At 53.7% G+C, this 26,084-nt stretch overlaps 2 protein-coding genes across 3 annotated transcripts; both read left to right on the top strand.

The window, feature by feature from the left end:
* Window positions 1-570: 570 nt before the first annotated feature.
* LOC148824309 (coiled-coil domain-containing protein 40-like) lies at window positions 571-10,237 on the top strand. Its single transcript, XM_088928178.1, has 20 exons — window positions 571-713; window positions 1,149-1,185; window positions 1,620-1,757; window positions 1,852-1,921; window positions 2,388-2,560; window positions 2,660-2,743; window positions 3,064-3,283; window positions 3,437-3,594; window positions 3,764-3,886; window positions 4,032-4,153; window positions 4,247-4,490; window positions 4,747-4,929; window positions 5,840-6,085; window positions 6,442-6,655; window positions 7,127-7,296; window positions 8,153-8,244; window positions 8,498-8,618; window positions 8,745-8,933; window positions 9,132-9,290; window positions 9,646-10,237. Exons 1-20 carry the CDS (start codon window positions 571-573, stop codon window positions 9,895-9,897), a joined length of 3,138 nt encoding a protein of 1,045 aa, XP_088784304.1. The 3' UTR covers window positions 9,898-10,237.
* Window positions 10,238-12,332: 2,095 nt separating this feature from the next.
* gaa (alpha glucosidase) lies at window positions 12,333-25,199 on the top strand. Of its 2 annotated transcripts, XM_088927733.1 has the most exons (20): window positions 12,333-12,519; window positions 13,892-14,554; window positions 15,853-15,998; window positions 17,132-17,297; window positions 17,498-17,594; window positions 18,214-18,333; window positions 18,554-18,672; window positions 18,815-18,946; window positions 20,092-20,202; window positions 20,430-20,543; window positions 20,839-20,923; window positions 21,441-21,558; window positions 21,950-22,083; window positions 22,173-22,324; window positions 22,579-22,727; window positions 23,562-23,703; window positions 23,824-23,922; window positions 24,044-24,208; window positions 24,605-24,757; window positions 24,869-25,199. In XM_088927733.1, exons 2-20 carry the CDS (start codon window positions 13,961-13,963, stop codon window positions 24,932-24,934), a joined length of 2,862 nt encoding a protein of 953 aa, XP_088783859.1. In that variant the 5' UTR covers window positions 12,333-12,519; window positions 13,892-13,960; the 3' UTR covers window positions 24,935-25,199. The 2 variants fall into 2 exon arrangements, with proteins under 2 accessions (XP_088783859.1, XP_088783858.1); XM_088927732.1 differs by lacking the exon at window positions 12,333-12,519 and having other exon boundaries at window positions 13,845-14,554.
* The last annotated feature ends 885 nt before the right edge of the window (window positions 25,200-26,084 follow it).

Genomic DNA, 26,084 nt, shown 5'->3' with positions numbered 1-26,084 from the left:
ACTGTGTCTGCCGTACTGTGCCTGTCCTGAGAGCTCGGTGTGAATAACAGTTCCAATATACATGTGCATATGGCAATAAAGTCGTTTACTCTTTTGCTAACTGCTTCCTCCTGGTCTGGGTCACGGGGGAGCTGGAGTCTATCCCTGCACGCAGGGGGGCAAGGCAGGATACAGCCTGGGCAGGACGCCAGTCCATCGCTGAGCACACAGACAAACACACACGCTCACACTCACACCAGGACCGGTTTTCTCACAGGCTAATTAATCTTCAGTAGGCTTTTGAGTAAACCGACATGAACATGCAAACTCCACGCAGACAGCACACCAGGCCCCAGCGCTGTGAGGCAGCAGTGCTCACCACCGCGCCACCGAAACTGTACACAGTATTCTCAATGGATATTGTAACTAATTTAACTTTTTGTTAAAATGTATTTTTTTAAAAAACGTCAAGTGCTTGGGGGCGAAAGCCTTTATGCAACTGCGAGGAACTTTTATGACTCAGAGTTTCTGATGGACTATAATGATTAAAATCGGATGTGTAGTACAAACTACAGACCGTGAGAAACTATTATGGCGAAAAAAGTAAAAATACTCTCTTCACGCGCCCAGTCTCCGGAGCCGCATGCGTCACAGCTGCGCGGCGGCCGGAAGTTTGTGCTGTCTCCTAGCAACGCGAGGATCTCGGATAAACACAGGTGGTACCGCAGCGGATGGTCTCTTTCTTTTTATTTAAAACTGAATTTCTACAAAAACGTTTCGTGACAGACAAACGAAATCGTGTATTTTCGTCTGTATTGAAGACGTAATATTGAAAATGTTTAATTTCTTCGGCGATCAGAGTTTATTGCTTGAGTTGTAGAGCTAACTGACTGTGGATCTAATTGATTTAACAAACTGCACTAAATTAATATTAGCTCAAATAGGCCACCGAAATTATTCAGTCATTAAGGACTTTTCGAAAACCTTTTAGAAAACAGGTAATTGATTGTAATTAATTGAATGATTAATTTACAATATTAATTGCATTTAATTGAAAAATTCTGTGTGAATGGAGTGGTTTCATGAGTAAATTTAAAACCATGTTTGGATTGCACTTTTTTCAATGATTGTTTTTTTGTTGTTTTGTCTATGTGGGGGGTGTCTTTCAGCACTGAATCAGAAGAGCTGCTTTATGCGCAGGAGCAGGTGAGACCTCAAGCTCTCAGAAGACTTTATCCAGTAAATCAGAGTCAGGAAACCTGTGTTTGCCATGTTTGTAGGCTAACAGTTAGATGAGCTTCATCGCCTCTCTTAAATCCAAGACCTGAATTTATAACCAGCGCATTCCCACTGAGATCCAGATAAAGGTGTCTTTGGCAGGGAAGACATTGTGGACGGAGCAGAAAGCAGACCGAACCCAACTCAGGGGCAGATTTACTGGCCTGTCTTTGGATTGGTCTTTGTCTGCAGGGTTAAGATCTCTGCTATGGTGCACAAACAGATTGTCATGCTCACAGTATGGGTGACAGAACTGCTCGCAACACCGCCCCCTCTGAGCCCGTACTAGAGCGTGCTGGTTTGTTGTGCACTGTGTGTTCTGGCCCTGGCTGGGCGATCAGCTCCTCTCTCTCGCCCTGCAGCCACAGATGGACAGCAAGGATGAGGGAGAGAGGGGGAGCAAGGGCCTCTCGACACTGGCTGAAGAAGAGCCTGCGCCCCTCGGCCCCCCAGAGCAGACGGCAGATGACTCTGGGGTGACAGTGCTTGCTCCGGATGAGGTGGGCCAGTGGTGTGTTGTAACCAGGGGGGACCAGTGAGTTAGTTTGTGTGTGCAGGCTTGTCGGTGAGATGGTGGCTCTGTTTCCTGAGCAGGGGGAAGTGGAGGAGCAGGTGGAGTCCCAGCCAGGGCCAACGGGGCAGGAGGAGATGGAAGCCGGACATGGTGAGACAGTTTCCCAGCCGCTGTTAGGGGGACACAGACACACGGCTCAGCCAGAAGAGTGCGCAGCACTTGACTGTCCTAATTCATATTCAGCATCTAGACTGGGGTTTTGGATGGCAAAGGTTGTAAGAAATGTGAAAGAGCTTCGTTTACAGATGTTCAAAGCAGACAGCACAGCTATTACAGCTGTTCTGAAGAAATCACATGGCTAAAACCATAAGCAGGATTGAAAAACAGAGGAGGCTTTGGACTTAATTGCTTGTTTTGTGGGCAGCAGCACACACAACTTTGCAGAGCTCGCCCTGTCACTAGGGTTGAGGCTGGGGGATGTTTTCCAGCCATGAGGACAGAGTGCCACCTGATGCTCTGTCAGCAGCAGCCGGGTGTAGAGGGGAGTGGGCCCAGCTGTCTGCAGAGCCTGTGGAATTCCTGCTGTGTTACTGGTGGATGGTGTCATCCCTGCCAGGGGAGGGTATGTTGAAGACATCGCCAGTGGCACCAGACTCCGTCCTGCGTCTGTCTGTCCCGCTGTCAGACAGTGATGGTGAGGAGCCTGTGATTGGGGGTAGTGAGGAGGAAGAGGAGGAGGAGGAAGACGAGGAGGAAGAGGAAGAGCTGGTGGTGCTGGACCCAGAGCATGTCAGTCTCTTTTCTAATATTTTTTTTTCTACTGATTAATTGATTTTGTATTGATCAATTGATTTATTGATTCCACCCCCGGTTGGCCTGTGTCTGCAGCCCCTGATGAAGAGGTTTCAGTCGGCCCTGAAGTCCCACCTCTCCCGGCAGTTGGAGAAAATCAACCTGGACGTCCGGGAGAAGGTGAGCGACCTTCGGCCTGACAACAGAAGAACAGGGCTGACAGTGGCAGCTGCAGCTTAGGATTTCTTTTAGCCTCCTGTGGTAGAACCCGTGGCTTAATCAAACAATGGAATCCGATGTGCAGCAAAGCTTTTCCAGTAAGAATACATGGAATGTCCCCCATGGGATATTTATTTTTATTTAAGATGGATTTCTTGCCCATATAGTTTCTGTTTTGCATATGCTGTGTAGACACCAGAAAATCACATAGACCAGGCTAAGATGCAGAGGTGGGAGTGCGCTTTTGGATCTCGTGACCTCTCTGTGTGCCCCGTGCCCAGCTGGCGATGGAGCGAGCCGAGGTCACGCAGAGGGAGAATCTGGGCGTGGAGCTCTACGGCGTGCAGCAGGAGCTGGCCCGGCTGCAGATGGCCCTGGAGAAGAGGCATGAGACCAACGCCCAGGCCGTGATGGAAAGACACTGTACAGAGGAGGAGCTGGAAAGAGTGCGCAGCCTGTACAGAAACATTCAGAGCACTGCTGACCAACACAGGACCAAGGGTGAGAGAGAGTGTGCTTAGTCTGTGCAGGATGGGAATGACATGGCATAAAAGCCGAAAGGGAGAGCATGTGACTGGCAGAGAGCAAGACCTCGTGGCGTTACTACACACTGCTGTGATACGCCCCCTGTCCTTTCTCCTCAATGTTCCCCAGTTGCTCAGCTGCAGACAGAGGTGGAGAATCTGGCCTTGCGGCTGTTCTACATGCAGGGTGTGAATGCAGACTTGCGCTCCGACATCACCGTCATGAAGCACGCCACGCACAAGGCCCGGGTCGAGAAGGTGCAAGCAGAGGGGCAGAAGAAGAAGCAGGTAGGCCTGTTACTTCCCACGTTCCCCACAGGCAAACGGACTTCACAAGATCGGATCCTGTGGGTACTAACAGAGATCTGAGTCAGTAGAAAGAAGTCTTACCCTGTAGGGAAATAAAAGGAGAGTAATCTTAATTTCAGCTAATGCTCTATTCCTCTCTCCTCATAAGGACCTGCTCGTGGATCGTCTGACCCAGCGTGTGCAGCAGCTGACAGAGCAGATTGCCCTGTATGAGGTTCAGATTGCCGCCCAAGCCCAGGAGACCAGGGCAGCCCAGGAGACAGTCTCTGAGGTCGGTACCCCAGCACACCTTCCTCGGTCTCTTACTCTCCTTGTCTTCACTTTTCTCCTCTCACCGACTCCTGACTCACTAATCTCATTCTCTCGCCGTCTCAAACCACAGTCTCATCGGTCTGTCTCCCTCCCTGCTCCCTCAGGCTCAGATGGAGATGGACTCTCTGGCAATGGAGAGGAAGCAGCTGCTGCAGCAGTGGAACAGCAGTCTGATTGGGATGAGGCGCCGTGATGAGGCCCACACTGCGATGCTAGAGGCTTTGCGGTAAATGGCACTGTCCTCTGCTCAGCAGCACTGCCCCACGGTGTGGTGTGCTGTAAGGCTTAACTACGCTCCTGTGTGCTGTTCCCTGTGCAGGCTCTCCCGTCACCAGGTACAGTCCCTGGATACGGAGATTGAAGGCTATAAGAAGTCGATCACACATGAGGAGGAGCAGAATGAGGCGCTGACAGAGCTGCTGAACCGGGCCCAACAAGCTGGCGCAACCATGCGCAAGCTGGTCTCACACAACCTGGCGCAGCAGGAGGCGCTGAAGGCCCAGTACAGCACCTACACCCGCACCCTGCAGGAGACGGAGCAGGCGCTGAACAGGGTCACCGCGGTGAGGCTGCAGTGCTCACAGACACATACCCCTGTCGGCTAGGCAGTGATTGTAGTCTTTAGTAGATGGAGGAGGAGAAATCGTGTGAGGTATAGGAGAGCAGGAAAGAGGTTTTATGATGTGCCACAGCGGTAGAGAGCTACCCTCCACTGCACTGGTGAAACAGGAAAGTGGAGCCTGTCGGCCCTGGCTGTCTGCTGCAAGTGGAGGTGGGAGCGGCAGCGGGGGCTGATGCCGCGCTGTTGCTTCTCCCCAGGACTGCACGACGCGTCAGGGCGAGCTGAGCGCGCTCAGGAAGCAGATCGAAAAAGAATCGACGGTTCGGCTGGGGCTGGAAGAAAAGATCATGGCCAAGATGCAGGAGCAGCTGACACACAACAAAGCGGCCAAATACTCACGGCGACTGGCGGAGAAGCTGGCCGCACACAAGAGAGAGACGGTGAGAAACAGCTTCTCTGTCCCGTGTCCACAATCGCTGGTACTGCAGCTCCAAGCTTGTACATCTCTAGCACTTACTGTAAAACTGCATGCTCCCTATATTCTGAATGAGCAATATAATTGTTTATTTTGCTGTACATTCAAGAATTCTGTTGGCTTTATATCCCTTTAATCCCTTTTCTTAATTTTTTCTTGAAAGATCAGTGCCCATCAGCTGATATCCGTAGCATGCATACTGGACTCTTGTGTAGCTCTTTGCTGTGGGCCCAGTGCAGACCCCTGGGGCACTCCACTAACTCCTCCAGCTCAGAGGTTTCTCCCTTTATCAGTACTTTGCTTGCTGCACATTCATCACTAATCACTCCACATGCTTACACTCTCTTGAATTCCTGCAGCTTTCGGTTTAGTATCGTTATGCAGAGCTTTATCGGGAGCTTTCTGAATATAAATCTAAATGAATCGACATCATTTCAAATTAATCTCTATAAATCTAAATAAATTACATACACTGTTTGGTTTCTGCCCTTTGTGCTTTTTCTGCTGTTTCTGGTTTAAATAATCTAACAGGTGAAGTAAACAAGACTTGCCTTACCTATCCACCACAAGTGAAAACTACTGCACGTGATAGTGGCAATTCCTTACCCAGAGGCTGGGGGAGTGTGGAACAAGCTACCCAGTCGTGATGTTGAAGCCGATAGCGCAGGTTCTATCAAGGAAAGCTGGGAAAGATCCTTGGATCAATAATCTTCTACCTGCCAAATGAACTCATTTGTAACCTTTGTCATGTACTGATGTTTTCCCCGCTCTCGGACTTTGGTTTGGTCACAGTCTGCTGTCCAGGAATGCTACACGGTCCGCAGTCTCCTCGCTCTAATGTCCACCGTGTGCATGATCCTGTGTGTGTGCTGCAGGAGGCACAGCTCTCGCGGCTGGAGAACGAAATCGCTCAGGTGTCGCTGGAGGGCAGCGAGGTCTCGGAGCGCCTGCGCGCGCTGGAGCAGACGCTGGCGGCGCTGGAGCAGGAGGCCGCCGGCCAGCACGAGCTGCTGTCCCGCAGCGAGGCCGAGATTGCGCGCCGCGTCACCCTCATCGAGCGCAAGCAGAGCACCATCAACCTCTACAACAAGAGGATCGAGCAGATCACTGCAAGCACTGGGGTCAGCACTGCACACACCCCGTCTCACTCTCATTCCTCACTTGTTTTTTTCTTGTTGTTTTCTTTTAAATTTGCTTTATTCTTTCAAGAGCTTCTAGGATAATTATCAAGCTTACAATTTTGAATCTGACAAAACTGTTTTTACAAATATCCTGACTTTATTTATGTCCCTATGCACATCCTAGGCATGCCTGCGTTAGTGCTCTGTTAAAGAGCCTGTTGTTTGGTGCTTGTCAGATTAAAGAGATCCAAACCCAGAAAGATGTACTAGGGGCTTGACAAGCCAGAGCTGCCCCTGTCCTGTGTGTGAGCCAGACTCTGCCCTCTCAGTAAGTGGCATCTTGTGTGTACGAGCAGCATGAGGACCTGGGCCCGCTGGAGATCGAGGCGAGCACGCTCAGTAAGCAGCTGGAGGAGGTGGGGAGCCAGACGGCGGAGCTGCAGCAGTACTGGCTGCGCCAGGAGGGGGAGCTGGTGAGGCTCAGCCGGGAGCGACAGGCCCAGGCCACAGCGCTGGAGACCCTCCGCAGGCAGCTGACCATCCTGCAGCAGAGGAAAGTGCGCAAAGAGAGTACGTCCCCTCCCTGGCTCACACACACGTGGACAGGCTGACCGCAGCCCTGCACCTGCGCTGAATATAGAGAGATTCTAGTGGTCATTGCGAATACACTTGGGGAACATTGTGTCCTACTCTCATCAAGCCAATAAGTGGTCAGTTTAAGCCAGTTGTAACTCAGGTGGACTGAAGATCAGAAGACCTTTGTGGCTGTACAGGACCAAAGGTTGCAGATCCTGTCTGTCCTTGCAAAGGTTTGCTGTACACTGTAATAAAAAGTCATACAGCTCAGTGAACTCACGATAAAAGCATGGTAGAGCATCAAGAGGTATGAGAAGCTAAAATCTTGGGGGGGACGAGTCAGGCTTCACAGTCGGCCAGTAAATGCATGTTACAATCATGGGAAACTCTTAAGAATCCATGCAGCTTTACCCTTGTGAACAGCGATGTCCCGTTGTTCCCGTGTCTGAAACGCGGCTCGTGCAGGTGAGATCCAGCAGGAGCGTCAGGAGCAGGGCGAGCTGGAGCGGCACATGAAGAGCCTGGCAGCCGACATGCTGAAACTCAACACGCTGCTCAGCCAGAACAGCAGCATGAAGGAGGTGCTGCAGCAGGGGAACAGCCTCATGGAGACAGAGTTCCTGCACAAGCTTAAGGTCAGGTCAGACTGAGTGGTGCCATTTATACCCCACCCCTATCCCAAGTACTGTCCACACAGCTCAGTACCGCTCCTCTATCACAGATACTGTCCACACAGCTCAGTACCGCTGCCTCTATCACAGGTACTGTCCACACTGTCCACAGGCAATAAGACTGCTAAATAGCCAAGCTGCAGTTCCTTCAGCAAATCACCCGTATTGGCTACATGGACATACAGTGTTCATTGTATTCGGCATAGTGCACTACTTGGACATAATGTATTGCATACACCCTGGACACATCGCAGCTCTATTTGTGTTGAGCTCTGTCTGAGTTTATTTGATTCAATTTCTATTGCACTATTATGTATTATTATGTAACCTTATTTTGTAACTTCAATTTTGGGATTTTTACCCCCCTCCCCCCAGTGAACTCGCAGAAAAGACATTTCATTGCTAGCAGCTACTGCTGCATGCTGTATTGTTGTGCATTTGATAAATAAAGTTTGTTTGATTGATTGATAACACAGCTCAGTACTGCTGCAGCTATCACAGATTCCGTTCCCACAGCTCAGTACTGCTGCAGCTATCACAGATACTGTCCACACAGCTCAGTACCACTGCCTCTATCACAGATACTGTCCACACAGCTCAGTACCGCTGCCTCTATCACAGATACTGTCCACACAGCTCAATACCACTGCCTCTCTCACAGATACTTCCCATACAGCTCAATACTGCTGCCTCTATCACAGATACTGTCCACACAGCTCATTACCGCTGCCTCTGTAGCAGAGAGAAGTATTATGTGGGGAAGGAGTCTGTGAGTGACGGTAAGGTGATGTGAGTGATGGAGTCTATGTTTGTCCTGCAGGAGGCTGAGCGGCAGTCAGTCCAGATGCAGATGAAGCTGGAAAGAATACAGGAGGAGAAAGAGAGGCTGCTCAACAGTCTGGTGGAGGCAGAGTGAGTCAAAGCCCAAACAGCCGTACCAAGCCGATTTAAAACTGACTTAGGTCTACTTTTGACGTGGCAGGCACTAGTGTTTGAAAAAAAGTGGATTCGTCTGAGAATGTGAGAACGGTCTACAGTAGCTTAACAGTCACAAGGTGACACTAGTCAGACTAGTATCTGAGCTCCGTGTCAGTGTTGTCGTCATGATTTCATGATGCAAGGTGACGGGGAGTGCGATGACTGCGGTAACCAGTCTGTCTCCCAGGCGACAGATCATGCTGTGGGAGAAGAAGACACAGCTGGCCCGGGAAACACGGGAGGCAGTGGACTCAGAGGTGGGGCAGGGCGAGATCCGGACCATGAAGGCTGAAATACACCGCATGGAGGTCAGTCCCCTTCCTCGCAGTTCCAAACCCGCCCCGTTGTGTGAATTCACATAGTGCCCTCTGCCCCTCCACCTGCCCCGCGTGTGCGAGCTCCCCCTGACAGCCTGACCGGCGCTGTCGTGCCAGGTGCGCTACGGGCAGCTGATGAAGCAGCAGGAGAGGCTGCTCCGGGAGATGGAGGCCGCAGTGTCTCGCCGGGAGACCACCGTGACGCGGGGCGAGGCTCAGGCGCGGGCCGACAGGAAGCAGCTGACCCGCAGCGACCTGCAGGGCGTGCTGCAGCGCCTGAGCAGGAAGATCCAGGACACACAGAAGGTGAGCCAGACCTGGGCTGCACGGTGGCACTGACAGGCTTACCAGCACTCTGACACACTCGCTGGAACCACTGCCCATGGAGTATCGTCAATTCCTCTGTATTCCGCATATGTACAGGCACCATATTCACATGAGAGGATGTGTCGTCTGTTGGAAGGTGTGGTTCTCTGAGCTGTGATGGCCTGTGTGTGCTTGTAGGAAGCAGAGAAGTGTGACAGCGTGATCAGCGAGCTGCAGGACACACAGAAGACCCTGGGTGCCAGCCTGGAGGATAAACAGCAGCACCTGGCTGAGCTGCAGGCTGCCGGCGACATCCTCTCCGCCGACCTGCAGGGCCGGCTGGACACGAAGGACAGGGTCAGTACACTGCCCACCTGTCTCCAGCAGCGGCCTGCAGTTCATTTCCAGCAGTTTAGTCTTGGCTTATTAAATCATTGCAGGTAATATTGCTCCAATGACTATGCGGTAATAAAATTAATTTATTCGTTAATGGCAAGAAGTAGGTTTGCAGTTTTTTTTATTTGACCCTTAGTGATGTGGAAAATGTGGAGATCCCCCCCCCACCTCACTGCAATAAAGGCCACCCTGCGGACCAGCAAGGAGCTCTAAGTTAAGCCTTGAATTAAAACATGCAGTCTGTGTCAGTTTGGGGACGTAGTTGCCCAGATCCGCAGACTCACCCTCCGCCGGTGTGCTGTCTCTGACCCTCCAGAACCTGGCCCAGATCGTGAGCCTGCAGGGCCGAGCCAAGCAGCTGCAGGCGGTGCGGGAGGGCCGGTACAGCGCCGTGGCGCGGAGCGGGTCGGCGCTGGACACCGAGACGCAGAGGCAGGAGGACCGGCTGCACGCCATCAGCACCATCCTGCACCGCGTCTGCCAGGAGTACCCCCAGCACCAGGGGGCGCTGCGCCGGGTCTCGCTGGCCCTGGCCGCCAGGCTGCAGCCCCTCCAGGACAGTGCCTGAGGCCTCTCTGGCCCCTCAGTACCGGCAGACTCCAGGGCGTCTAACCGGACTATTGATCGGACGTGGCGGAACTCTTTAAAGAAAAATCCCCAGCCATTTTCGAACAATTGCAAAAGACATAATTAAGTAAATCGGTTTGGAGCTCAATTCCTTAACTGGCTGGGCGCTGAAGGACCCGGACACACCTGAGCATTAGCAGAAGTGGATCAGAAGTGCCTAATGTACAGCAGAGGCCCTTGTCTCTGCTCTCATACATTAATGTCATCACTCCAGAAACAAGTAAATTGTAATAAACTGTGAATTTATGATTATATTGCACACTACATGAATAAAAGGCCTCAACAAATATCCAAGACACTTGTTGTGTTTTCCTGCCTTAGTTTTCCTGCCGCAGAGAATACAGGCGCTTGCGAGACTTCCTGAGGAGCTCCGTGAAGTTGCCCCCCCTACAGACAGCACAAACGATGAAACCTCCCTCATTCGTTAGTGCTGCGTTGGTGCCGGTTTGTGCCGTTGAAAGTGGCGTTTGTGCTGCTTTCGTTCCCGAGCTATAGCGCCTTGTTTTTCCGGTGATCACGTGATCATGCACGGTGACTTTGACCTCCGGTGACCCCGTCTGCCGAGTTCAGGCGCTCTGTTACCGGTGCGAGAGTAACAGTTCTGCAATTGTGTTCCTCTGTTTGCCCGGGTGAAGGTACGGCGGTGGATTCTGCATTTAATATCATTATCTTCTTTGCGTTTGTGTGAACAGGAAAATTAAATTTGTCTCCAATATCATACCCGAATCAGAAGAAATGCGGGTGTGGCCTTAAAAAGCGAACAATTGTATGTTCTTACAAAGAGCCTTTAACGAACACGTCTTAATACCTCGTAGCGGTGTCCTTTTTTAAAAATCTGAAGAAGTGAAAGGTTTCGCATTGTCTTCTTCTTAAATAAACATAGGCATTAAGGGACATGTGAAGATTCCACCTGTCTGTCGAGCCACGTATTTTAAAAGACTTGAATTTGCAACTTTCTGAACCATTGTTGCTTTTTTTATTCAAAGCACATTCGCCAACGTGAAAAGGAACCAGGACTTCAGGACGTTTTTTTTAAAGGGGCACTGTGTACAAAGTTTACACAGTTCATAACACATCCGAGAAACAAGTCTACCATCTCACACATGCAGACCGCGGCAATATTCGTAACCAAACAATGTGTAAAACGTTTAACAATGTCAGAATAACAATGAACAATACAGAGCTTTAATCCAGTACCTTTCCCTGGTCTCTCAAGTGTGGTAACAGTGTAACACACCAGATGATACAATTTTTGTACCAACTCTGTACTTCCTTAATATACTCTGTTGTGTGAGGGTATAACTTAATAAAGCTCACAAAACTCATTTTATCCTGTTCTATACTCTGTGAAGGCAGACCTTAATCTACTGTCAAATGGTTAACTCTACTACATTTACTACAATAGTGGAATCACCAGTTTCGTGCCTGCTGCTTCTGGGAAATGGTACAAACAATGTAAACCGTGCAAACATTCCCAACGATGCTCAGAACTTCAAAGAGGCAGGTACTTCAATGCACATTATAAACCCCTCTCCCCCTCTACGGGTAACGGAACAATAGAAAGGCAACAGCTCCTTAATAAGCTATTGCATGCAGTAGGTCTGATATCTACTTTCATACACGATTAAGAATTAACAATAAAAAATATACACAAATATGTAGTGCAGTACATGGAATTGAAACCCTCAAGGTTGAAAAAAAAATACTGAGTAGTTTAAATCCACAGAAAGAAATAAGGATGAATGCAAAACACTGCATATTGCTTAGAACTGAAATCTCCAACAACAAGTCGCGGCGAGCTCTACACTACTCTTTTGTTAGCTTTTGTTAGCATCTGATGGCCGAATCGCTAGCTAGACCCACGGCCCGGCCCGGGTATTATGGAGAGTGTTTAATGCAAAGTATAGAGAAGTCCGATTAACACACAAAGATGTAACAAAAACTATAATTTCACCAAACCGGGCTTTAACTGTACTTCTTCCCAATTTTCACTTGATTAATAATAATATCCTTTCAGTTACCTATCGCTTCTCTGGAAACCCCAGTGAAAGCGCTCTACAGGTAATGGGGACTTCCCTCCACCGCGTAAATGAAAGTAACTTTTTTTACATTGTTACGGATTGCAGTTTAAGTGCACATCAAAACGTTTCTATGAGGCCTTTGCCAAGAAAAACACGGTCTCTCTCCTATAGCTGAAAAGCTATTTTGGTCCCACCGGGCTCCCGTAGTCCGTAAAACAATGTACCTAAATGTAACGGTGTGTTAATTAAAAGTGTTCAAATTGCAGAACCAGCTCCGCTCGTGTCCAGTGCCCGTGTGAGGAGCTGACCTGTGGGCGTGGCGCGACTGCAGCTCTGTGCTCTGCATGAAGGGGGCGCAGGCGAGCCCGCCAGCCCCTGCAGCAGCCTGTCCGCTCGGTGGCCTCGGCGTCCGGCCGCGGTGTTTGCGCCTTGGGGGTTATTGTGCACGATCGAGCGGCTCGGAGACCTGCCTGTGCGGATCCGCTGGACACCTGGAGCTGTGAACTGTCGATCATAGGTGCTGATTGCGTGTCACGCAACAGGTACCGAAGAGTTTACAGCGCTTTAAACTTAGAGAAAGACTTCATAGTTAAATCGCAAAGTTACCCTGTTTGCTCTGTTCCAAACAATTGCAGCTTTACTTACTATTTTATGCGTATTTCTTTTTAAATCCTTCACCGGGTTATTTTTGCAGAAGTGCACGGGAAACAGGAAGTGTAACTCAGAAACAGAAGTAGAAAGTTTGTCTTAGAACGGAAGAGACACTGTAGTGTCACTAGTGTAGACATTGTAGCGAGCGTGTAGTTCAGTCGCATCATTTCTTAGGCGTAATACATTAAAAACGGCTTGTTGTTGTTTTATAGCAACATAACGAGGTTTGTTAACTATCGGCTCCGGCTCGCTTCTTCTCGAGTTAAAACTAGGACCTTTCCGAGACCTGCAGAGCCCACGGGGCGCCCACTCAGGCCGGTGTGGTATCGGACTCGGGGTTCAGCATCCTGGAGACAGAGGAATCACTGGGCCACAGCGCTGCACGGCTCTGTGGTCCCGCATGTTTTACTGTGCAGTTGGCAACCGAGATTCTAATGTGATAATGTTGCTTTATCAGCCCTATACAATTTCTTGCATTAGGAATTCGTCTTTTCGCAGACCCCAGCTTGCTCTCCATGAGATACAGACACACAGACAGGGAGAGAAGATTGAGGTCAGAGCACAGGGTCAGCCATTGTACAGTGCCCCTGGAGCAGTTGGGGTTAAGGGCCTTGCTCAGGGGCCCAATGGAGTAGGATTCCTCTGCCGGCTGCGGGATTTGAACCGGCAACCTTCCAGCCACAGGCACAGATCCTTAGCCACAGGACTTCCTGCCTGAATCGTTGGCCCAGTCCAGTAACTGAGGCCAGAGAGGCCCTGGAACGGCTTCACTGGACGGGTCAATTCAGTTCAGTTTATTGTCACATGCACAAGTGCAATTAAATGCTTATTTGCATGTATGCTCCAATACACAGACATTAAAACAATCACCAAAAGCATATAAACACAGAACAGCAGCAGCAGCAGCAACAACAACAACAGGTTAAATAACATACAACTTAAAACACATGAGTGTGAGTCAGTGGTAGGGGTAGAGTTCAGTCATCTGACAGCTTGTGGGAAGAAGCTGTCTCTGAGTCTACAGGTTCATGCCTTCATGCTCCTATAACGCTGACCAGAGGGCAGCGGGGAGAACAGTGAGAAACCAGGATGACTGGTGTCCTTAGTGATGCTCCCAGCCTTCCTGAGACGGGGAGTTGTAAGAACTGAATGGGTCACTCGGTGAGGAGCTGCCTGGCTCTGCAGACTCTCTGACTGACCCACTTGGTCGTTGCTGAGCTGCTCAGTTGGATGTCTCACCTGTTGCTCTGTTTCCCTGCTCAGCTGGACTCTTTCGGGGACACCGGCTCCGTGCTGCAGCTCCAGCCCGTCCAGGGGTCTCTCCTGGGGGCCATGCCTGTGTGTGAGCGGCGGGGTCAGGGACCCCCGGAGGAAGGGGGTCCCCGTGCGCTTGGCTGTTCTGCCGTGTCCCCCCTGAGGTTCGGGGCCGTGGGCCTGGCGGTGCTGGCATGTGCTGCGCTCCTGTACCAGGGCTCCTTACAGGGACACGCGCTGACCACGCCGACCACGCGTGGGCTGGACACGCTGCTGCCCGCGCAGGGCCCGGGCTCGAGGGGCGCCACCAGGACCAGCTTGCCCCGGGACAGGGGCGTGGACACGAGTCTGCGCGGTGTGGGCAGCCCCGGCCTGCAGTGCGGGGCGCCCCCAGACGGCCGGTTCGACTGCGCCCCAGATCGGGCGCTCAGCCGGCGGGAGTGCGAGGCGCGGGGTTGCTGCTACGCCCCACTGGCGCAGAGCCGCTCGGCAGGGCCGCCCTGGTGCTTCTTCCCTCCCTCCTACCCCGGATACAAGATGGGGCCCCTGACCCCTACAGAGAGGGGCCAGACTGCCACGCTGAGCCGCGGTGCCCCCTCATTCCTGCCCCGAGACATCAGCACCCTGAAGCTGGAGGTCATGATGGAGTCCCCCGGCTGCCTGCACCTGACGGTGAGTGGCCTCTGGGGGCAGCCTGCGTCTCTTGCTCAACGCCTGCGCTGTGTGGTTGTGGTTCATCTGAAACTTCACTGTTGTGCAGACTGACTGCCTTTCCAGCCCAGTCAGCTCCCAGCTGGGGGGGGCTGTAGTGAGCCGGAGGGGCGTGTCTGGGGGCTGTAGTGAGCCGAAGGGGCGTGTCTGGGGGCTGTAGTGAGCCGAAGGGGCGTGTCTGGGGGTTGTAGTGAGCCGGAGAGGCGTGTCTGGGGGTGGGGGGCGTGTCTGGGGGTTGTAGTGAGCCGGAGGGGCGTGTCTGGGGGCTGTAGTGAGCCGGAGGGGTGTGTCTGAGGGTGGGGGGCGTGTCTGGGGGCTGTAGTGAGCCGGAGGGGCGTGTCTGGGGGGCTGTAGTGAGCCGGAGGGGCGTGTCTGGGGGGCTGTAGTGAGCCGGAGGGGCGTGTCTGGGGGTGGGGGGCGTGTCTGGGGGCTGTAGTGAGCCGGAGGGGTGTGTCTGGGGGTGGGGGGCGTGTCTGGGGGCTGTAGTGAGCCGAAGGGGCGTGTCTGGGGGGCTGTAGTGAGCCGGAGGGGCGTGTCTGGGGGGCTGTAGTGAGCCGGAGGGGTGTGTCTGGGGGTGGGGGGCGTGTCTGGGGGGCTGTAGTGAGCCGAAGGGGCGTGTCTGGGGGCTGTAGTGAGCCGGAGGGGTGTGTCTGGGGGTGGGGGGCGTGTCTGGGGGCTGTAGTGAGCCGAAGGGGCGTGTCTGGGGGCTGTAGTGAGCCGAAGGGGCGTGTCTGGGGGTTGTAGTGAGCCGGAGGGGCGTGTCTGGGGGTGGGGGGCGTGTCTGGGGGTTGTAGTGAGCCGGAGGGGCGTGTCTGGGGGTGGGGGGCGTGTCTGGGGGTTGTAGTGAGCCGAAGGGGCGTGTCGGGGGGCTGTAGTGAGCCGAAGGGGCGTGTCTGGGGGTGGGGGGCGTGTCTGGGGGGCTGTAGTGAGCCGAAGGGGCGTGTCGGGGGGCTGTAGTGAGCCGGAGGGGTGTGTCTGGGGGTGGGGGGCGTGTCTGGGGGGGCTGTAGTGAGCCGAAGGGGCGTGTCGGGGGGCTGTAGTGAGCCGGAGGGGTGTGTCTGGGGGTGGGGGGCATGTCTGGTGGTTGTAATGAGCCGGAGGGGTGTGCTGGGGGGCTGTCGTGAGCGTGAGGGGTGTGTCTAGGGACAGGCTGTAGTGAGCGGGAGGGAAAGTAGACTCTCGGGGTCTTGGGGCCACGCGTCCCCTGTTGTGCCGACTCTGTGTCTGCGTGAGCCTTGACACCCCGTGTGCGTTTCCAGCTGAAAGACCCCACAGCTCCGCGCTACGAGGTGCCGCTGCCCGTGCCTCGGAGGGGCCCGCGGCCGCCCTCTCCCCTCTACTCTGTGGACTTCGTCCCCGAGCCCTTCGGCCTGGTGGTGCGGCGGAGGTCCAGTGGCCGCGTGCTGTGAGTCTGTCGGGGGTCCGGGCACATGGAGGAGGGTCAGTGGGTCTTTGATCTGATGGAAGCCATTGGCAGTGTGGCTGCAACTTGTTCCAAACCTCTACGACTCTTTATGTAAAGAAGTGCCTCCTGTTATCAGGTTTAAATGGGCTTCCCTGACACGTCGGTTGTCCTGTGGTTCGTGCTTCACTGTGAATTCTGAAGAACCCTCCTGGGTTCAGTTTGTAAGTTTCATTCAGGATTCTACATACGTGCAGCAGATCCGCCGGTAGTCGTCTCTGTTCAAGACTGGAAGGGTTCAGTTCCTTCAGCCTGTCAGTGTAGCACATTCCCTTGAACCTGGGCAAGTATCTGTAGTCTTCCCTGAACTGAGAGCAATGATATTATTTATGATCATGCTTATTATTAATGCATTGTACAGTTTTTAATTTTGATAAAAATTCTGCACTTTAAACTCTGACATTTTGTTTGCTTCTTTTATTACTTCTTCACATTCCAATCTAGTTTTTATCATTTATGTTTTCCTACCTGCATGTAACTGGTGGATTTATCTGCATTAGAAGTTTTCGGCCAGGTGTTTGCCCCCATTTTTAATTTCTAGATCTTCTTGAGTTTCCTGTGTAGCTTCTGCACTGTTTGCATGACCTCCTATTGATACATGTAAGAGAAGGGAGACTTACAGGTTTCTGATTACTAACTTGATTCAGCTTTCTAGTCTTTTAATGAATGGGCACCTCATGAATACATTACCAGCCCGTGGGTGTGATCACTGTCTTTTTTTGTTTCTAATGGAAACTATATGAATCACATCTCATGTGTCCTTAAGTACAATGGGTAGAATATCATCAAGCCCGGGAGATGTTTCTCTTCAGTGATTCTTGTGTTTAATACAGATTTTTCCATCCTCATCCTAAGGCATGTTTATTTCCTGCTTGTAAACAGCTCCATGGAAAACTCATGTAACACATATCCCTTTCATCTTCTAAACACTGTGCTCTTCTTTTTCAGGTTTTAATACTGGCAGACAGTTGTAAGATTCATTTCAAGTTCCTTTGCCATGTTGTTCTCAGTGATGTCGTCAAGCCCGGGCAGACCTTGTGCTCCCTAGTCCAGCTGACACTGTCCATCTCTCTCAGGCTGAACACCACAGTGGCCCCCCTGCTGTTTGCTGACCAGTTCTTGCAGCTGTCCACCTCTCTGCCTTCCCGCCTGCTGTCTGGGCTGGGGGAGCATCTGACCCCCCTGACCCTTGACCTCAACTGGACATCCGTGACCCTGTGGAACAGAGACATGGCGCCACATGTGGGTCTGACACGCCGCCGTGGACCCCCTGTCCCTTGAGCGCCCTGGCTGTGTCCCCTCCCATCTCTCCCGTCTCTCCTCCTCCTCCTCTCCTGCCACAGGATCAGTCTTGTTCAGGCCGCATCACCTGCTTTGCCACGATTTCAGATCGAACAGGAGATGGGCACAGCGGACTGAAGCGCCTCTCTCTCCTCCCGCAGAGCGATGCCAACCTGTACGGCTCGCACCCCTTCTACCTGCTGCAGGAGGGCGACGGTCTCGCGCACGGGGTCTTCCTGCTCAACAGCAACGCCGTGGGTGAGCACTGGGGGTGGGGAACTGGGTCTGTCCACATCCTCCAGGGTGGGGGTCATGCCCTCTGAGCCTGACGTCTCTCTTTTGTGTCTCTTTGTGTACCAGCCCCTGCACTGACCTGTCTCTCTCTCTCTCTCTCTCTCTCTCTCTCTCTCTCTCTCTCTCTCTCTCTCTCTCTCTCTCTCTCTCTCTCTCTGTGTGTGTAGAGCTGTCCAGCGGCCCTGCGCTGACCTGTCTCTCTCTCTGTGTGTGTGTAGAGCTGTCCAGCGGCCCTGCGCTGACCTGTCTCTCTCTCTGTGTGTGTGTGTAGAGCTGTCCAGCGGCCCTGCGCTGACCTGTCTCTCTCTCTGTGTGTGTGTGTGTAGAGCTGTCCAGCGGCCCTGCGCTGACCTGTCTCTCTCTCTGTGTGTGTGTAGAGCTGTCCAGCGGCCCTGCGCTGACCTGTCTCTCTCTCTGTGTGTGTGTGTGTGTAGAGCTGTCCAGCGGCCCTGCGCTGACCTGTCTCTCTCTCTGTGTGTGTGTAGAGCTGTCCAGCGGCCCTACGCTGACCTGTCTCTCTCTCTGTGTGTGTGTAGAGCTGTCCAGCGGCCCTGCGCTGACCTGTCTCTCTCTCTCTGTGCAGAGGTGCTGCTGCAGCCGGCCCCAGCACTGACCTGGAGGGCCCTGGGAGGGGTGATTGACCTGTACGTGTTTCTGGGCCCCGACCCGCAGAGTGTGGTGCGGCAGTACCAGGAGGTCATCGGTAGGAGACGGCTGCCCCCCTCCCTCTGAGACCTGTCCCGCCTCGCTCCCTCCTCTCTCTCACTGTCGCTCTGCCCGGCTCTGCGATCTCCCTCCCTCAGTCGCTCCTGCTTCCCTCCCGCCGGTGTGTCTGCAGACGCGCTGCCTGTTGGCAGAGGTCATACCCAGAACAAAAGCATTTTACTGAAGCAATCTCTCCTCCCTCCTTTCCCCCCTCCCAGGGTACCCCGCAATGCCCCCCTACTGGTCCCTGGGGTTCCACCTGTGCCGATGGGGGTACCAGACCACCAACGTCACGCGCAGGGTGGTGCAGCGCATGCACAGCGCCGGCTTCCCACTGGTACTGCCCCTTCCTGCCCCTTCTCTAGTAACACAGTATTCATTACAGAAGCGCATGTTGGAATATTGCAGCTCTTGTCCTCGTTACTCCCTCTCCTCTTCTCTGCTCCTGCTGTGGCTCACCCTGGCTCCATCTGTGCCAGGACGTGCAGTGGAATGACCTGGACTACGCTGACCAGAGGAGAGTCTTCACCTTTGACCCCCAGCGGTTTGGAGACCTGCCTGCAATGGTCAGGGAGTTCCACCAGGGGGGGCTGAAGTACGTGCTGATCCTGGTGAGTGAGAGAGAGAACAGCAATATCTCACACACTGGGACACACACACAAACACAACATAAACTGGAATGCTACAGAACCCTAAACAGACAATACACACTAGCCGAATATTTGACCAAGATAAGAAACAGCAAAAAGAAACAGACCCTGACGAAGTGCAGGCACAGTGACCACAGCTTGGAAGAAACTGGGCGACACAGGCAGACCTGGCAGCCCAGAGAGGACAGGCTCAGTGACACAGCCTGGACACAGGCAGACCTGGCTGTCCAGAGAGGACAGGCTGTGCTCCCACTGCCAGCAGAGGTGCACTTCCTACTGCAGTGTGACAGATACTCTGGGATTAGAGAAACATTCTTCCTTAAATTCAGAGATCTAGTCCCAGAGTTCCCACACCTGCCAGAATCACAACGGGTCCCAGTCCTACTGGGAGAGGGAGGAGGGAACTCAGTTGAACTGGCAGCCCAGTATGTGATCTCCTGTCACAGCCTGAGAAACAGTGAGTCTGTCTCCCAATAATGCTCAATATGTTTACGGTATATGTCAATATTTTATGATATGTCTCTGTTGTAAATGTCTGTAGATTTTATTTCACTTTTATTTTATGTTTTGTTCCATGTTAATTTTATTATTTTTATTTGCTTTGGCAACACTGATTGTACCCATCGGTCATGCTAATAAAGCACCTGGAATTGAACTGAATTGAATTGGATTGAGTGAGAGCAGCAGGGGCTGCGATAAGCTTGCAGCGGTGAGTGAGTGGAGGCCCGGGAGGAGTCGAGGGCGTCACCTGTCTGATTCCCAGTGGAAACCTGCCGGTCATTATGAGGCTTAAAATGAGCAGATGCTAGATGTGTCAAACTACTGGGAAAATGTGCTACTTTCTACCAATGAAGAAAGTAGTAGGTTGATTTCAATTATATAGAGCTCAGCAGAAATGGCAGTCAGAGTCTTTGGCCATTGGGATCCAGATGCCTGTGGTGTAGGTCTCAGGGATGTTGTCGCAGGTATGGGGCTCAAGGTGAGATCTGACTCTGCAGGTTACCCATGGCCTGAATTGCCCCTTTCCGCCACCACAGGGCAGCAGTGTGCTGGTCAGAGCTGCACCTTGTACATGCGAATGGCTCTTCTTACTCCCTCTCCCTCAGGATCCCGGGATCAGCAGTGCGGGCCCTCCCGGCTCCTACCGGCCCTTTGATGATGGGCTACAGAGGGGCGTGTTCGTCAGGAACGCCACGGGACAGCCACTCATTGGGAAGGCAAGTAAATCGTCTCTTTCCCTCTCCAGCTCCTCTCCTCTCCCACCCAATCTCTCATCTCTCTAATCCCTGCAGTCTTTCCTCCCTCAACCCCTTGGGGGGGTCGTGCGTGACGACGCGGTGACCCCCGTCCTGGTGTGGGGGCCGTGCGTGACGACGCGGTGACCCCCGTCCTGGTGTGGGGGCCGTGCGTGACGACGCGGTGACCCCTGTCTCTGTCCGTGCAGGTGTGGCCTGGCCCCACTGCCTTTCCCGACTTCACGAACCCCGAGACGCAGCGCTGGTGGCTCGACAACATCCAGGATTTCCACGCCAAAGTACCCTTTGATGGACTGTGGATTGTAAGAGCGCCCCCTTCCTGTGATCCCCTGCGTGTACACCAGCGGTTACCCTCTTCAGATCAGGATCACAGTCGGCGCTGATTCTAGAGTTGTCCAACCTGCTTCTCCAGGCAGCAGGCGCTGAGAGCGCTGCACTGGTTCCTGTGTGTTGTATCTCAGGCCTCCAGCGTTTGTAGATTCAGTAAATGTATAAAGAGCTGCGTTGATGTGTACGATAAGAAGACACTGTGGGTCTCTGGGGCAGAGCTGTCCATGCTCTGCCAATCCTGTGAACACTCCCGTCTCCTCCTGGCAGGACATGAACGAGCCGTCCAGCTTCGTCCAGGGGTCCCTGCAAGGGTGTCCGGACAATGACCTCGAGAACCCCCCCTACACCCCAGGTCAGTGTTGCAAGGGGCAGCTTCAAAGGTCCAAACCCAGCAGGACATGGCGCTAAAGTTCAGCTGGACATAGTCCCTTGATGCTGAGATTTTGTTTCAAATTCGCACTTGTACTAGTGCAGCGACTCCTTCTTCAGAAGGAGACACGAGGCAGTTCATACATGTAGGGTGTGCTTTAGTGTTGAGTTCTGCAAAACGCATGGCATCTGCACTCAACAACCTGGAAGACTTTTCATTATAAACTTATTTTAAAAGTACTCCGAACTGCACTGTGACTTTTTGCTTCCCTGCAGCACCAACCTTCGCTGGGGTTGGTCTGGGGTGCAGAGGCAGGGCTTTGAAAGATGCAGCAGAGCCTGGTGCCCGGGGGTAGAGGATAGTGCTGTGCAGTAGGCATCTGATTGCCAGCTCTGTCCTCTGCGTTTCCCCAGGCCTTGCAGTGTTCATGTGTTTCACATAGAGCCTTGCTGACCTGGGAGCCCCGTCTCTCTGTGTTTCTCTCTCTCACTGCCTGCAGGAGTGATTGGAGGAAGCCTGAGTGCGGGAACCCTGTGCATGTCCAGCCAGCAGCACCTGTCCTCACACTACAACCTGCACAACTTGTACGGTCTCACTGAGGCCAACGCCACACACAGGTGAGCCACGCCCTCTTCTCGAGCCACGCCCTCTTCCCGAGTCACTCCTTGCATAGCCACACCCCTCCTGGCCACACCCCATACATGGGCCACACCCCCTTCGTGGGCCAGCCAGCATGTCGGGATGCCAGGATTAATGTGTTTGTAATAGATCCTGATCTGGATCTAGGAGACCTTCATAACACAGAGCCGTTAATCCTGGGAATGGGTTGGCTTGGACTGGCAGTGGAGGCTGATAAAAACCAGAAACTTTCCATGACCACAACATGGAGAAACAGACGAGCTCTGGTGGACCGAGTGGCCTCTGTAACTGCTTGGATTCTCAGTGTTCCAGTGTTCCTGACACCTGACTCTTCCTCTTCACCCCTGACCCCTGACCCCCGTCCCACAGTGCTCTGGAGAGAGTGCGGGGCACACGACCCTTCGTGCTGTCGCGCTCCTCGTTCCCGGGCCTGGGGCGGTTCGCGGGACACTGGACGGGAGACGTGCGGAGCGACTGGGAGCAGCTGCGACTCTCGGTGCCTGGTGAGCAGGGAGTCGGGGGCGCAGTCCGGGAGAGGCCCCGAGGGACCCCGCCAACCCTGACCGCTCTGGCGCCTCCTTGCTCTCCACAGCCATTCTGCTGTTCGGCCTGTATGGGGTACCCCTGGTCGGTGCGGACGTGTGTGGATTCGGGGGCGACGCCACGGAGGAGCTGTGCGTGCGCTGGACCCAGCTGGGCGCCTTCTACCCCTTCATGAGGAACCACAACGACAGGCCCAACGCGGTGAGGGGCCCAGGCGCCCGCGCGCTGAGAGAGTGCACTGTGCCCGCGTGCCAGCTGGCGTCTGATCGATGCATCTTATTCTTAGTGTAAAAGTAACTCTTTATTGTCATTCAGTGAACTAGAGAGTAGAGCTTTTGTGCGTGCGTGCGTGTGTGCGCGCGCTGAGCCAGCAGTGAGGGAGGGTGATGGTGTGTGTGTGTGCGTGCGCTGAGCCAGCAGTGAGGGTAATGTTGTGTGTGTGTGTGTGTCTGCAGCCCCAGGAGCCCTATGTGTTTGGCAAGAAGGCCCAGATGGCCATGCGCAGTGCCCTGATGCTGCGCTACTCTCTGCTGCCCCTGCTGTACACGCTGTTCCACCGCGCCCACGTCGCCGCGGAGACGGTGGCCAGACCCCTGTTCCTGGAGTAAGATCCGAGCTCCCTCCGAGCCCCTCGCTGTCCTGCTCCATCCTGCCCCCACCTCATGAGAACATCAGAAAGGTTCCAAACAAGGAGCAGAAAGAAGATCCTCTACTTTAATTCCAATTACTCTTTTCGTGGTCTATAACAGGGAAGGGCAATCCTGGTCCTGCAGGCTCAGTGCGTCTTCACGGTGTCCAGTCCTCATCCTTTAGGGTTGGTCAGTGTGTCAGCAGGTGTCCAGTCCTGGTCCTAGAGACCTGCAAACAGATTGGTCCTCCAGAACGAGGACCGGACCCCCTGCAGACACACTGACCCTGCAGGACCAGGACTGGACCCCCTGCAGACACACTGACCCTGCGGGACCAGGACTGGACCCCCTGCGGACACACTGACCCTGCAGGACCAGGACTGGGCCCCCTGTAGACACACTGACCCTGTGGGACCAGGACTGGACCCCCTGCGGACACACTGACCCTGTATGACCAGGACTGGACCCCCTGCAGACACACTGACCCTGCAGGACCAGGACTGGACCCCCTGCGGACACACTGACCCTGTGGGACAGGGACTGGACCCCCTGCAGACACACTGACCCTGCAGGACCAGGACTGGACCCCCTGTGGACACACTGACCCTGCAGGACCAGGACTGGACCCCCTGCGGACACACTGACCCTGCAGGACCAGGACCAGGACTGGACCCCCTGTGGACACACTGACCCTGCAGGACCAGGACTGGACCCCCTGGGCTAAAAGTACTGGGACTTTTGTTTTGCCACTCTCTGTATGCACCAGAATTCCCAGGAATGTGCCATAACGACTGTCCCGTCTTGGGCAGGTTTCCGTCTGATCCGAACTGCCAGGCTGTGGACCGCCAGTTCCTGTGGGGGGCGTCTCTGCTGGTGAGCCCGGTCCTGGAGGAGGGAGCTGAGGAGCTGTCAGCCTATCTCCCGCCAGGGACCTGGTACAGCCTTCATGATGTGAGCATCGTACCTCTCCTCCATCTCGGATCACTCCCTTGTCCTCATTTCTTCTTCCCCCCGTCTGCTTTCTCCAGTTGTTAACTCCGTTTCTCACTCTGCTCTCCTGCTTACCTGCAGGGCCAGCCTTTCTCCAGCAGGGGGCAGTATCTCCTCCTCCCAGCTGCTCTGGATACTATAAATGTGCACCTGAGAGAGGGGCACATCATTGTTCAGCAGGTAGGTGGTGTGTGTGTGTGTGTGTGTGTGTGTGTGTGTGTGTGTGAGGCTTTTCCACATGGAGCTGGTGGTGAGGTGTCTCTTGCCCTTGCTGATCGGATCATCTGTACGTGCACTTCAGGAGCCGGCGCTAACAACCACTCAGTCCCGCAGTAGGCCCTTCCACCTGACGGTGGCGCTGTCCGGCGGTGGTTGGGCGAGGGGGGAGCTGTTTTGGGATGATGGGGACAGCCTGGATACCTTCGAGACAGGAGACTACTCCCATATCCTGTTCCTGGCAGGAGAGGTAAGTGAGGGAGGCTGTCCCAGAGCTGATTCTGCAATGGCGCCTTTGTTATTGTTAAGAGTTTTATTTACTGTAGTTACTGCTGTGGACATCTTTGTTATTGTCACTGTGATTTTTAAAATAAAATTTAAGTGTATGTAGATCCTTTAGATGTTTCTAGGTAGCTTCTAGTTGTGTAGTGGGGCCACTACAGAAATGCTCAGTGGTCAGCGCAGCCTCTTGGGGGAGATGGGAGCGGTCAGCGCAGCCTCTTGGGGGAGATGGGAGCGGTCAGCGCAGCCTCTTGGGGGAGATGGCAGCAGTCGGCACAGTGTCAGACAGGAACAGACCAGCACTGGCTGCAGGAGGGTAGAGAGCCGCTCCAGCATTTGTCTTCACGCTGTCGGTGTCCTGCAGGGTCAGCTGGTCAGCGAGCCCCTGCGGGTGAACGGGGCTCTGGATGGGCTGGTGCTGAGTGCAGTGCGGGTGTTTGGGGTGCCGGCACCCCCTCGGGAGGTCTGGGCAGACGGAGAGAGGGTGTCTGACTTCTCCTACCGCTCCGACACCAGGGTGAGTCTTGGCCGTGCCGCTGTGTCTGTGGGAGCCTTTGTCCAGCAGGGGGCAGTATCTCCTCCTCCGTGCGGGGCGGCAGTAACACCCCCCTGTCCGGTCCGCCTGCAGGTGCTCACGGTGCCCGGCTTGGCGCTGCCCATGTCCCAGGTCTTCACCGTCCAGTGGACACTGTGACCGGAGCCCGGAGGATTGTGGGAAGTAGGGCGGGGCTCAGTGGGTCTGCGAGGAGGAAGCGGAGTCTGGTGGCTGCTTACAGACCCTCCCTCCAGCCTGCGCCGCCCGCGCCGCAGACACCAGGCCTGGGCTGGAAAGACTCGGACGGCCGATGTCTGGAGTTCCGATTTCCTTTCATTGCACTGTTGATGTTTTTTTGTATTTTAGAATTGGAAATTTGAATTGTCTGTTTTGATCACTGAATTAAAAAGGGCTGCTTTACAGTGCTGTGCAGCCTTGTTCCTCCTGCAGAAGAGAATCCCCAGTATTCAGTCGTTCAGTCCGCTGGCCTACAGGTCTTTGCACACTGGGGCACTGATCTCCATTGGGCGGTTAAGCTGGAACGTAACCCCAACCCACTGCAACAGAGGAAGAAAGTGGACAGAACCCTTCGGACCCCATGACTCCCATTTCAGAATTTTCACTGATTATCGTAAACATTTAGTGAAAAATGGTTCTCTTGAATTGGGCTTTATTTTGCAACATGAGAAGGAAAGTCTTGGGTCGCTCTCTGCAGGTCTCGGTCCGCACATGTCCCTGCCCTTCGTTTCCATCTGTGACCCCAAGGATTCTGGGTCGAAGATGAGTGCTGCAGACTTCTGGGAGTTTCTCAGCAGACTGAAGGCCAGGAGTGCCCCAGTCTGAATTCCCGTCCCTCCATTGCTGCTTTCCGACTGCCAGAGTCCCCTGCGAGGACAGCGCTGGTGCTGGACGGGGACGAAAGGCTGGAAGCGTCTGACCATCGAGCTCTGGGCTGACAATAAGCCGCATTGTGTGCCTGACCCCACCACCCCTTGTAGCTCTGACTCCTCCCCCCTTGCAGCTCTGACCCCTCCCCTTGTAGCTCTGACTCCTCCCCCGGTGTAGCTCGTCCAACCTGTTGTCCCTATTGCGTCACCTGAACCCTACCTGCCTGCTGTATCACACACACCCGTGGAAATTAGTCTCGTCTCTGTGAGTGGAAGGCGGTACCTCAGGTAAACACGCCACAGTCCGCCCGCGGAGGAGATGAGTCACTGTCATAATATACTAATATTGTGAACACGTGCTCAAGATTTTAACTTATTTTCTGATTCTAAGTCGATTTTATAGAAATCAATAGATATCAGAT

The sequence above is a fragment of the Atractosteus spatula genome, chromosome 11, assembly GCF_055471065.1.
Source record: "Atractosteus spatula isolate fAtrSpa1 chromosome 11, fAtrSpa1.hap1, whole genome shotgun sequence".
Classification (NCBI taxonomy): Eukaryota; Metazoa; Chordata; class Actinopteri; order Semionotiformes; family Lepisosteidae; genus Atractosteus; species Atractosteus spatula.
Note: the sequence above shows the minus strand (reverse complement) of the source record. Positions and strands in the feature narration are given on the sequence as shown.

What these genes read in the sequence shown, in the direction of transcription:
- LOC148824309 (XM_088928178.1), top strand. Translation starts at nt 571, where the DNA reads ATGGCGAAAAAAGTAAAAATACTCTCTTCACGCGCCCAGTCTCCGGAG. An exon ending in TGGTGCTGGACCCAGAGCAT is followed by an intron (nt 2,561 to 2,659) that starts GTCAGTCTCTTT and finishes CTGTGTCTGCAG; the next exon opens with CCCCTGATGAAGAGGTTTCA. An exon ending in AGGGGCAGAAGAAGAAGCAG is followed by an intron (nt 3,595 to 3,763) that starts GTAGGCCTGTTA and finishes TCTCCTCATAAG; the next exon opens with GACCTGCTCGTGGATCGTCT.
- gaa (XM_088927732.1), top strand. Translation starts at nt 13,859, where the DNA reads ATGTCTCACCTGTTGCTCTGTTTCCCTGCTCAGCTGGACTCTTTCGGG. An exon ending in ACAGAGACATGGCGCCACAT is followed by an intron (nt 17,298 to 17,497) that starts GTGGGTCTGACA and finishes CTCCTCCCGCAG; the next exon opens with AGCGATGCCAACCTGTACGG. An exon ending in GCAGTACCAGGAGGTCATCG is followed by an intron (nt 18,334 to 18,553) that starts GTAGGAGACGGC and finishes CCCCCCTCCCAG; the next exon opens with GGTACCCCGCAATGCCCCCC.